General features: G+C 42.6%; 1 protein-coding gene across 2 annotated transcripts in view; it reads left to right on the top strand.

The window, feature by feature from the left end:
* STX8 (syntaxin 8) overlaps positions 1 to 10,498 on the top strand; it is a 39,815-nt gene extending 29,317 nt beyond the window's left edge. The window contains exon 7 of one of the 2 annotated variants that reach the window (XM_048487735.1): positions 10,440 to 10,498. In XM_048487735.1, the coding sequence (XP_048343692.1) occupies positions 10,440 to 10,483 (44 nt within the window). In that variant the 3' untranslated portion in view covers positions 10,484 to 10,498. Of the gene's footprint in view, positions 1 to 4,061; positions 4,150 to 10,439 lie in introns of those variants that run through there. The other variant, XM_048487734.1, reaches the window with a different exon arrangement.
* The last annotated feature ends 2,416 nt before the right edge of the window (positions 10,499 to 12,914 follow it).

The raw sequence follows: 12,914 nt of genomic DNA, 5'->3' as shown, positions 1-12,914 counted from the left end.
TGATTTGATCTAGAACCTGCTTATTTATCTTTCTGTCAGTCCATGGTATTTGTAATAATCTCCTGCAACCCCACATTTCAAATGAATCAACTTCCTTCATGTCAGCTTTCTTCACTGTCCAACTTTCACATCGATACATGATAATGGGGAATACCAAGGTACAAATTATCTTGACTTTGGTAACCAGTGATGCATCCTTACACTTAAGGATCTTTTCTAGCTCCTTCATGGCTGCCCTGCCCAGACCCAGTCACCTCATGATTTCTTGGTTGCAGTCCCCTTTTTGGTTGATGATGGAACACAAAAACCCAGAAAATGTGTAGCAGTTTCAATTTCTACATTGTCAACCTTAAACTTGAGTAATTCCTCAGTAATCATTACTGTTGTCTTCTCGATACTGAGCTGCAATCTGTTTTGGCATTTTCTACTTTCACTTTCAGTAATTGTGGGGCTTCTGGTCCTTTTCTGCTGCCTCCAGGGGTGATTGGGAAAAACAGTCTTGAATTTTTGGAACCTAAAACAGTGCCCCCCCCCTCCCCAAACCCTGAAATATTAGCAAGGCTCTAGAAATTTTGGGATAACAAAAAGCATGCCCTACCCAAAATTCAGAAGTACTTGTTGAAATATACTTTATTTGTTGAAATTGGCTTTATTCTTAGGATAGTTCTCATGTGGCTTCCCCAAGTCGTCTTCTGTCAATATCTTACCTTACCTTTTAATTTTAATTTAACTAGTGGTATACTCCTATGAAGTCTTACTCTGAGCCTAACTAAATCAGTTGCCTTGGACTGGACTGCATTTAGGATTGCCCTGTAATTTGATTGTGTTAATGTTGTCTGTAGGTTTCTGAAAAAATGATTTTTTTAAAACTGAGTCACAATGATGGATAGGGTTGGTAAAACATGCTGCATTACTCAGTTGCTGAAATGACCCTGTGGGAGCAGCCTGTAGCTTTTCCAATTTTTTTGTTTCTTAACTGTATGGTAGGCCAGTACTCGAACTTTGAAGTGCTGCCAACTATGTGACCTGCACAAAGATTTGGTCCATCTGGTCTGCTGCAGGAGAAGTTTGCATGAATATATCTCTGCTAAGAAGACAGAATCTTTTATATTTGCCACCAAGAAGGACTGAAACAGTCCTCTTGTCTGAGCAGCTTCTTCATTTGGAGTTGCTGTAGCCTACCCGCAGTTGTACAGATTTGATTTAATCTTCCGTCCCAAAACAAGACAGTTGTTCCTTTGTTTCTGATGTGTGTATTCAGTCTTGCAGATAACTCCAGAAAAACTACTCTCCCACTTTAAAAGGTTTACTGGTAAAGTGAATTTTAGAAACCACATTTTTAAAAAGTTAATTAGATCTGACAAAATCCCAGTTTAAAATCATATCTGTTTTGGGATGATAATACTCTTTCCTTGAAAGGAAGGGGAGGGAGGGAGGGAGGAAGGAAGGAAGCAAGGAGGAAGGAAGGAAGGAAGGAAGGAAGGAAGGAAGGAAGGAAGGAAGGAAGGAAGGAAGGAAGGAAGGAAGGAAGGAAGGAAGGAAGGAAGGAAGGAAGGAAGGAAGGAAGGAAGGAAGGAAAGTTCTTTATGCTGTGTCTCATTGGCACTTATTCACTGCAAAACTGCAGGGCTTTACAGGAAAGCATATATATCTCCTCTTCTACCACTCCTGTTATTTGAGTTCAACTTTGCTAGATCTTTTTAGGTCAAGAACACATGAAGTAATTGGGGTTGTGATATCTCTATCTACTGACCAAATAGTTTATAAATGGTCTTACACAGCTCTCAAATACAATACAAAAGTGATCTTCTCTTAAGGATGCAGGGTGTAGTTTCAGCAAATGGGAATACCTAATTAGGGAATGATTCAAATTCAGATGAAGGAAGAGATAAATAAAAGTGAACCATACTTGCAGCATGCAGATAAGCTGCTTACTGTTTCTTTTTTTATTTATAAGATTCTCATTAGACACAAGCAAGATACAGAGCCGTTCGTAGAACTTCTGGAAATACTGATTCTGCACAGTAACTACATTATAACTGATTAAGGTTCTCTAAGTGCAGAACAGACCATATTCGGGATGGTGACAAATATTTAACAGGGCAAAACTCACGCTACTGGAAAATGTGCAAATCCAGAATTCCTAGCCACGACCTGTTCACCTAGGGGCATGTTTCCAGTTGACAGTGGCAGCTGGGTTTTCCTGTTCATTACAAACTTGTTTGTTAATTTTGACCAACTGAGTTTGTGTTCTAGGCTGATAGAAGATGGTGGTTCTACTTGTCTGTGTTATTTACCATCTTAGATTTTATTGTGACCAACAGAGAAATAAATTCCTGTGCCTCTTTGAAGTGGGGTGAGATGAGATGGGAGTGCATTAAAATGGAGGAGCAGCACGCAGGAGAACAGTGTTGAACCGTTCCCTACCTGCCACCTAGAACAGGAAACTGTTTCTCTCTGTTTTCTCTTCTTGCTGCATTTATTTTCAGAGCCCAGGAGAAGTGAGTGAGGTGGTGGTTTCAGGATCAAAAGCAACAGATGGAGATGAAGCATCTCTATCCTGTCTGCTGCTTCTCCCCTTTAACGCCACCCTTTGTTGCTATGTAGCATGACCTGTGCTGGCTCAGGTTAGGTTGTAATTAAGTGCGATTGGACTGTTCGGACTCTTTTCCCTTCCCACTGGGAATGAATATTCAAATGTGTCCTCTTTTCACCTCTTCCTGATTTACCTGTGTCTCTCTCTGCTCGTGGAAGTGAACATCAAAACAACAGATTACACTTATTGGGAATTCATTCCCCTTCCTTGCTTGGGATTTTAACTCCCTGTTAAAGCAAATTCAGCATTGTTCAAGGAAACATGTAAGGCTTGTTCCAGGTTGCACAATGTTGTTGAGACAACTGGGGCAGCAATTTCTGATATTTACTCCTTACTGATAGTAGAGAACTAGTCCAGTACAAGTAGCTAGTGTAATTAAGACTTCTGCTATTGAAGGTAGCCAGGGATATGCCAGATGGGTTCATTGAACTGCTTTTATGAAACCGTGACCATCAAAGAAAAAGGCAGACAGTATTTTTCCCACAATGTCTGTGGTGTTTAATAATACACACGAGCTCTTAGGAAAAATGTCTGGTCATATTGGAGCTAATGATTTGTCTCAAGTGGCAAGAAAGAGATTCTTTTCTATCTGGTATGGCTTAATTAATTCGTTAATTGGCCTTCTGTGTTTTAACTGTTTACTCCCCACCCACCTCCTACCCCCAAGGAATTGTGCAAATGTCAGCCTCTTTTGTGCCTGCATATAACTTGCAAGTCAAAGGCAAAGAGTTTACTGTGTGTGGAGAGTTGGGGAGCTGCATCCTCATGATCTCACTGAAATGGCTTTTGACCCCTCTAAAGGCTCTTAATGCTTTTTCCAAGAGGATGTGTAACCAAACCCCAACCTGGACAATTGCAACACAGCCAACAAGGGAAGCCTGCATCCTTGAGCAGGCTTGTGCCATGAGGCATTACTGGAACTATTTGGGTACTTGGAATCCAGCAACCACAAAAGCCATGAGTCATTTGGTTGCACTCTGTCACTTACAGTAACTCAGGACGATAAAGATGTTTGCATGTAATATTTAAGAAGTAAAACCTCAAGTTGGACACTCTTAAATTGTGCTATGTATTCTGTAATAGGAAATAACTTGGACAATGCATATTCCAGTGTTTATGACATCATTGGTTTCCAGTATTAATACTATACCCAAAGAGGTTTTTATTGCTATTGCCTCAGTGCTTCTAAAATATTATTAGAATATGTTAATTTCTACTGAGCTTGGTTTGCAGGATTACTGTTTTGCAAATGTTTGTTATTTTAGCAATCATTTGGTTTCCCCTTTTTATTAAATGACTTCCTCCCTACTCTGAATGGGAGAGTTCTGACAAGAGTGACTAAAGTCCGGGTCTGTTTAGCCATGGGTCGACTGGACCTTGTGGTGTGAACATTACTTGCCATGATAGGCTGCATCCATGCCAGCAGAAATATTTCAAAGTTCGAATTTTGCCCTTTTTTTGTCAGGGTTATGTGCTAGCAAGCCAACAAGAGTAGGTTTTGGAGGTGGTGGCCTGGCAGTGGGATGGGATTCTTGGTGAAGACGCTACCCTTGAGAGCAATTGTGCTTGCCTAGGTAAGTGCTCCAACAGCGACATGCAAACAGTTGGAAGGAAGCAGTTTCAAGGTCCTCACAAGAAAGCTGCCCAGCATCTTATTTTCAATCATAAGCGTTGAGATTGAGATGAGTCAATATTTCATGCCTCCTTGCACATTGTTAGGAATTCTTCAACAGTACATCCAGCCCATCAGACAGTTTGGATCTGGTGATTCTTAACACAGGGCAAGGACTGATTTGGACCTGGGTCTTTTATGGCTCAGTCTAATCGTGAACACTTTTCCATGTTGCTGACCTGTGTTTGTCCACCTGTTTTGGGTTGTGGAGGGGTGGGGAGGAAAATTTAGAAGAGGAGACCTGTTTGACTACCAGAAAGGCCACATGGTGCACTGTGACCTGCATAGATGAAAGACATGTGTGATGGGCTGATGTAAAGAGGGGAATCAGGTGAGCCTGAGTGAAAAAACCTGCTTGGATCCGACCTTTTGTATTTGAGTTTCTGGGGACCTAAACATTTCTTACAGTATATTTTAAAGAATTCTAAGGACATTTGAATCAGATTCAAATAAAAGCTGCAAATAGGAGTTCAAAATAAGATTCTAATTGGGCAACCCTGCTGCCAGCCACACTGCTGCCTCCAGAGGGCTTTTGTGTGGTGCGGTGAGGAAAAAAAAAACCCCCAAACCCCTCTCCACCACCAGAAAGCCCTTCAGGGGACTCCATGGACCCATGCCACTCAAAAGGGTGGCATAGGTCGGAGTCTGGGACTGCAGTACATCTGGAGGGGAAACCAGGATGATTCTGGCCACGCCTCTGGAATGCTTCTGCCATGCTGGTGGAGCTGACAGGGGTGCTGAGGTGCTAATGTGGGGCTTAGTGTTGCTGGGATGCCTCAGCAGCTGCCCACCAGCACATTTGTCCCTCTGCTGGGGTAAGTGCCTCAGGGAGGGCATTTCTGCCAGCATAGGGCTGCACCGCCTCCATAACTCCCTTCAGCCCTCCCTCCTGGATTTCGCTATGAATTCCTCAGTACTGAATGCTTCTCTTCCTACCAAAAACAGGTTCAATAAGGGAAAAATAATTATTCCTCAGCTGTATCCTGCAAAATGCTTTTTATAGCAACTGTGGCTATTGACATTAGCAAGAGACTTGTTTTTGGAAGTGGAGGAAAGCTTTTGAATGGTTCCTGTTAAATAGTAATTACAGAAGGAAAGTCACTGTAAAAAAGGGGAAGAAAATTAATTTGCTTGCAACAGATTCTGTCAAGCTGCTGCCCTGATATTTTGTGGAACATGTTTGTCAGGCCTAAAAACATCAGATAGCATTAATTATAATTTTAATGGAATATTTTATTTAGATTTTAATCCACTGTAAAAGCAATGTAGTGTGGACTACATTGCATTGAGTAATCTTGTCAGTTTCGGACCATAAGGTTAAACTGCTGGCTTGTAGTAAATGTATTTTCTGAGGTAAATAGTAACTTTTGCTTTTGAATTCTTAGTAATGTCTAATAGGAGACGTGTTGTAATATTCTAATGTTTTTTTTTACAAAACAAAACTTAATACACTGGTCTATTGAACACAAGTTTATGGATGAGAGCAAGTGCAGTATAATACATGCAGCGTGTTGAAAGGTCCCTGCTTCAGTTCTCATTCCATCCAGAAATGTACTAGGTGGCCTTGGATGAACTGCTTTCAGTCTCTGCTTCTTCATCTCTAATATGAAGGTGATAATATTGGCCTGCCTTACAATAGGGATTTCTGATATAACGTTTACTCGTGTTGGATGTTTAAGAAGAGTGCTGCACCAGTAAAAAGAACTGTTATTTCTAAAAGTGTTGATGATCCACTGCCATATTTCCCTTCAGTTTGCACTGTTGGCAGAATCAGAGAACATAAAACTATATTAGCATCTAGTGACAATTTAGTTGTATTTTTCCTATCTTTCTTTGGCACAGGCAATTGCATCTTATTGGGAGTGTCACTGGGCTTACCCTTCTCCATTTAATTAAGAGGTAAAATTGCTGAACTTGCTCATGTAGCCAGACTGAGGCTTCTCCAAACTGGCATAGCACATGTTGGAGAACAACCATACTTTGTGTTCTGTCCCCCATATAAAAAATCTAAAGGTTCCCTGTTCTTGGGTGGAACAGAGTAGGAGACACCCAAGCAAGTTCAAAAACAAAGTTTATTGCTTAGAAGAATTGAGACCCTAACTCCTCCCAGGGTCTGACTAAAATAAAATACTTGTTTGACTGGAACAGTTTGAAGCTTGAGACTTTTGTCCTTTCTTTGACTGCTTCCAAGAAAGTCCACTTTGTCTGTGTTTCTTCTGGGTTCCTTGAGTGTCCTTTATCTGCATTCTACTTTGTGTACACCTTAACTTTATGCTATCTCTGTACACCTTATACCTAACATATATTGCAGCCTTCCAACTATCCTAGGCACCTTAGACTGACTGACTGACTTCATGGGTAATAACAGGAAGACTGCCTCTAGTGAGATTTCTTAAAGGGACAGGGTCCAACTAAAATTCCCTCCCTTGAAACACTGTACAAGGAACTAAAGCCATTATGGCCTTCTGCTGCGCCTGCTGCTCCCCCTGAGCACCTGGTCTGCTAAGGCATTTGCAATCTCAAATCAATGAGGATCAAGATTGGTAGTCAAAGATCGACTTCTCCATAAATCTGTCTGAGCCCTTTTTAAAGCTATCCAGGTTAGTGGCCATCACCACCTCCTGTGGCAGCATATTCCAAACACCAATCGCAAGTTGCGTGAAGAAGTGTTTCCTTTTATTAGTCCTAATTCTTCCCCCAGCATTTTCAACGAATGCCCCCTGGTTCTAGTATTGTGAGAAAGAGAGAAAATTTTCTCTCCGTCAACATTTTCTACCCCATGCATAATTTTATCCCCCCTCTGACGTCTCCTCTCCAAACTAAAGAGTCCTAAACGCTGCAGCCTCTCCTCATAAGGAAGGTGCTCCAATCCCGCAATCATCCTCGTTGCCCTTCTCTGCACTTTTTCTATCTCTTCGATATCCTTCTTGAGATGTGGTGACCAGAACTGAACACAGTATTCCAAGTGCGATCGCACCACTGCTTTATATAAGGGCATGACAATCTTTTCAATTTTGTTATCAATTCCTTTCCTAATTATCCCCAGCACCAAGTTTGCCTTTTTCACAGCTGCCATGGATTGAGTTGACATTCCCATGGTACTATCAACTAAGACGCCCAAATCCCTTTCCTGGTCTGTGACTGATAGTACTGAGCATTTAGTTTATCAATGGCTGCCAGAACTTCTTCCTTGTCTACCACTATCTTCACTAGTTCCTCGGATTCACCTTTTAAGAAGCTTGGTTTAGGTGCAGGAATTTTCCTCACCTCCTCTTGGGTGAAGACAGATGCAAAGAATTCATTCAGCTTCTCTGCAATCTCCCTGTCATCTTTTAGCACACCTTTTGTTCCTTTGTCATCTAACGGGCCTACCACTTCCCTAGCTAGCTTCCTACTTTTGATATACTTGAAGAACTGTTTGTTGCTGGTCTTGATGTTTGCAGCCATGCGTTCCTCATAATCCTTTTTTGCCTCCCTTACAGCTAACTTGCTTCTCTTTTGCCACCATTTGTGTTCCCTCTCATATTCTTCATCAGTCAAACTGGACTTCCATTTTCCAAAAGACATTTTCTTTTTTCTGATAATTTCCTCAACCTCTCTTGTTAACCATGGTGGCTTTCTTGTGGGCTGGGTGTTGCCTTTCCTAACCCGTGGAATACATTCCAGCTCAGCTTTTATGACTGCGTTTTTAAATAACCTCCAAGCATCTTGAAAAGTTTTGACTCTCTTGATTTTCCCTTTCAGCTTCCTGCGCACTATCCCCCTCATCTTTGAGAAATTTCCCTGTCTGAAGGCAAATGTAACTACATTAGTAGTTGTCACTTGTTCGCATGTATCTGTATCTGACAGCATTGTGGTTGCTGTTTCCTATCAGCTCAACAACACTGACTTCCTGCACCAGGTCCTGGGTCCCACATAGAATTAGATCTAGGATCACCTCTTCCCTAGTTGCTTCCACAACCATCTGCTCTAAGCCACAGTCATTTAGCATAGCCAGGAAAGCTCTCTCCTTACTATGACCTGAACATGCATTTTTCCAGTTTATATGGGGATAGTTAAAATCACACATTACCACTAAGTTTTTGCTTTTGTTGGCCTCTCTAATTTCTTTTTCCATCTCAGAATCCTCTTTTGCACTTTGGTCAGGGGGACAATAATATATTCCTAATATTAAACTGTCCTTCACACCTGGTATTGATATCTACAGTGGTTTTGTAGGGGAATCAGCTCCGCTTGCATTGTCTATTTTATGTGACACTATTCTCTCTTTTATGTAAAGGGCAACTCCACCCCCAATGCGCCCTGTCCTATCCTTCCTGTAGAGCCTGTAACCTGGTAGAACAGCATCCCACTGGTTCTCCTCATTCCACCATGTCTCTGTAATGCCCACTATATCAAAGTCCTCCTTCAAAATTCTGTACTCCAGCTCCCGCATTTTAGGTTGAAGGCTTCTGCTATTAGCATAGAGACACCTGTATACCCTGTCTCTGTCCCTAACCTGGGATTTATGTGCTTTGCCCTCAAGTCTTTTGTACACACTATCTCTTATCACATGCACATTGCTATGTTCCTCACTTGTATGTGGTTGATTTAGAAAAACCTCCCTCTCTGTTTGCATTCCCATAGATACTGTATTCTGAACCGAAGTCAGCTCAGCTCCTGTCGACTTTCCCCCAGGGATCAGTTTAAAAGCTGTTCTGCCACCTTTTTAATGTTGAGCACCAGCAGCCTGGTTCCTCTTTGGTTAAGATGAAGCCCGTCCCTTTTGTACAGGTCTGGCCGGTTTCCCCAGTTCCTTACAAATCTGAAACCCTCTGCCTTATACCACCTTCTCATCCACGCATTGAGATCTCTGCTTGCCTAGCTCGCCCTGCGCGTGGAACAGGTAGCATTTCTGAGAATACCAACTTGGAGGTCCTGGACTTCAACCTGTTACCTAGCAGCCTACATTTAGCTTCCAGAACCTCCCAGCTATATTTCCCAATGTCGTTGGTGCCAATGTGGACCACAACTGCTGACTCCACCCCAGCACTGTCTATCAGCCTAGCTAGACGAAGTGTGACATCCGCAACCTTCGCACCAGGCAGGCAAGTCACCATGCGGTCATCATGCCTCTCACAAACCCAACTCTCTACTGCATGGGGTGGATCAGAGTTGGAAGGCATGATAAGCAACTTGCACCCCTGAAGATGTGATCAGTTTCATACAAAGGCTGAACTATAAACGTGTAAATGTTGCAGTACAATCCACAAGAGTGGGGTGAAAGTGCTGAGGAGACAGCTCGGCTCTGGTGCAGCATAAATGCTTATTATCTGGAGAACCGGGTTTGTTTCTCCATTCCTCCACATGAAGTCTGCTGGGTGACCTGGGGCAAGTCACAGTTCTCTCAGAACTCTTTCAACCCCACCTACCTCACAAGGTGCCTGTTGTGGAGAGGGAAAAGGAAGACAGCTTTGAGACTCCTTAAAGGTAGAAAAAAGTAAGGTATAAAAGCCATCTCTTCTTCTTTCCCTAGTTAGTGAGGTAGCTGAAAGTTATCCCTGTCTCTCAGCTTTCCTATCTGAGATGTAGCTCCCATATAAACATTTAACACTACCTTTAATAAGCGAGTCTGCCGCTTCACTATGTAATAGCACTCTGCCAACAAGTTATTTATTGTCCATTGCACAGTCAGTGTGTACGAATCTAGGTTAATTGTTACTAATAATCAGCTGGAGTAAAAATCATTTTACCAATTTGATTGCTAACTTTTATTAAGCAAGTCAAACTTTTGGGCTGAAACTGAAGGGGAACCTCATGATGATTTATTATGAAATGCCATCTAGAATATTGCTAAATTTGTCCACGTCCAACCAATATAAGCAGAAAAGAGGTCCTGTCTTTGCAGTCCAACCAAGAATTCCCGGTGATGTATACATCCAAGAGCCTTTAATTATTCTTATTGGAAATAGAAATATTTGTGTTGAGTGAACAGCCGTTTCATGCTAACTCAATTTGTTGGTCACCACCTATCTTCCTCATATAATCCTTCATCTTTTCCCTTAATTAGTGGAGGTTATTTGGAATAAAATGCTTTGAGGAGGAGAGTGGCAAATATTTTCTTTCAAAAAGATTTTTTCATTTTCCTTGTTTTTTATACTCCTCATAAAATATTTATCTTCTGTTTTATAGGGTCACTTTGGAAGAGGGGAGGCCGTATTGACCAGAGTTGTTGATTTGTCAAATCTATTATCCTGTCATTTTCAGCAGTACAAGACTCCCTAGTTCCCATTTCCTTAAAAAGCCCCATGGCCAACTGTGCATGGGGAATGATTCAAGAGGGGAATGTTACTGTTGAGAAACATCTGAAAAGTCAGCCTTGTTATACAGGACACAGCGTTACCAGCTACTTTTGATGGTTGTTGGCATAATAAGCACTAGCTTTGGCCAACTATCAGTTCTGGAAAATAATTGCCAAACTTTTTACCTACTGGTAAATAATCGAAGAATGTATATATGCAACTTCATCTGGCTCTAGAGAACACGTGACATTTGATCGCTCTGGTCTGCATATTGAAAGATAATGCTTGTGTGATTCCTAAAAATAATTTAATAGTTCCTTTAAAAATTTTGTCAAAGGGTTGGCCATTACTGTATTAGACATCTTGATTAATTCACTTTTGGAATGTGATAACAAAAGTAAAAACCTCTTCCGACTGATTAATTATAGTGTATTGGAGTTATTATTTTTTATTAAATTTAATAGACCATCCTACCCCCGGAGGGCTCAGGGCAGTGTACAATAATAAAACCAACAACAAACTATGATGCAACATAATGTAACAATATAAATCAAAAGTGCGTTAAAATCCATTAAAACAGTAGCAGCATCATAACTCGCATAAACCCATGTTTTAAAAGTGGCGCCTGAACTCCAACTCCCTACTCCATACCCCCTTGGGAGGGGACTGGCAGATTGCTGCAGATGGTATGCCCGGATGGTACACGGGGCATCAGGAGGGGGCGGACGACCTGCGGCTAGCCTCCCTGAAGGCCTGGTGAAACAGCTCAGTTTTACAGGCCCTGCAGAACACACCAAGGTCCCGCAGGGCCCTAACAACTGGAGGAAGAGCCCTGGCCCGGGTAGAGGCCAGCCACATCATTGCGGGGCTGGGGACCTCCAATAAATTTGCCTCTACAGAACGCAGAGGCTGAACTGGGACATATGGGGTAAGGCGGTCTTGAAGGGGTTGGGGATCTCCACTTTTTCTCTATATCCTCTTTTGTGTGGATTCTTCATTATGAAACTTAATCACATATATATTTAGGCTGTTGAATGATCTCTTACTCTGTCTTTAATTTTCCATGGATGTGCCAACTGATGCTGAGAGCTTCCTTGGGTTTTAGGAGCTGACATTGTCTAAGAGTTGTAGGTTAGTCGTTGGGGATGTAGTTGTCCTGAGTTCGGCTTCCAGCCCCGGGGTGTCAGGTTGCAGCATGGAGCTGTGTCTGGAGAGAGGCAGGGAGCTGACTTGCAAGAGTCACAGAAAGCCACCTCAAGAGTCTGTTAAGCAAGTTCAGCGTTAAGAGGTCTGGTCTAAGGATCAGAGTCCACAGAGTCAACAGGAGGAGGGTGCAATACAGCAGTCTTGTGCTTTGTTGCGTCCAGGCTGGTGCACTCTGCAATCCTCCATAATATAGGGCCTCCCCAGGAACTAGCCTTCTTCCTGCAAGGAGTCTGATTCTCCCTGCTGCAGAAGGTACCTTCTCTGAGCCAGCATGATGCCTTTTAGCCTGCAGTAGCTCTCTGTGTTGCTGCCTCTCCTGATGCAGGGTCTCAGGTTTGCTATGTGCCTGAGGCTCTTCAGCTGGGCAGGGATGGGTTCACGGTCTGCTTCTGTAGGGACTTTGGGTTGTGAGACCTGGTTAGCCTGTTGTTCATCCTGCGGAGTCTGCATGGGCCCTGGCTTCTCCGAGCTCAGCTCCTGTTGGTTCCCAACCTACTCTGAGCTTTCTGGACTCTGCTCATTTCCTGAGGGCTCCTTGCTCTCCAGGGGGCGTCCTACGACAGTAATTTTGGAAAATTACTATCTCATATTCTTGAACCTTGTTCTTGTTTGTGAGGTTCTATCTCCTCGTGAAGATGTCTGAGCAAGTGGGCCTGTTGCTTTTCATACCAATATATTTCTAATCCAGTAATTGAGCAGCCCCATCCAAGAGGCTGGCCACACAACCACAGCGTCATGACTGCACTGGCCCACTTCTCCCAATGAGGTTTTCCAACTGTGTGGGAAGGCTTAAAATGCAAACAAGCCTCCCAGCTGCCAGAAAGCCCTAGCATCGGCTCCTCCTCTGGCCATGCCCCTGGTCACTTCTGTGATCTCTCTCTCTCTCCCCCACCCCATCCCATGTATGTTATATTTTAGTGGGGTAGTGAAATTACTATCTGTGAGGGATATATTTTGTCAAGTTCATTTCAGAAGTTTTGGAAGAAGCACCAATTCTCTGGCATGGACAATGTAATAAATGGGGATTTAAAAAATGGCCTCTAAATAAATTCTTTCTTTAGTATTCTCCATATGTGCAGGAAAGGGAGTCTCTTTGTGCATAGCAAGGAATAGCAAGGAAATGAGGCCAACACATTGCAAAGCACTGCATTTTTCTCTT

Source organism: Sphaerodactylus townsendi, linkage group LG03, assembly GCF_021028975.2.
Source record: "Sphaerodactylus townsendi isolate TG3544 linkage group LG03, MPM_Stown_v2.3, whole genome shotgun sequence".
In the NCBI taxonomy this organism is placed as follows: Eukaryota; Metazoa; Chordata; class Lepidosauria; order Squamata; family Sphaerodactylidae; genus Sphaerodactylus; species Sphaerodactylus townsendi.
This window is presented reverse-complemented; position numbering and strand designations above follow the sequence as displayed.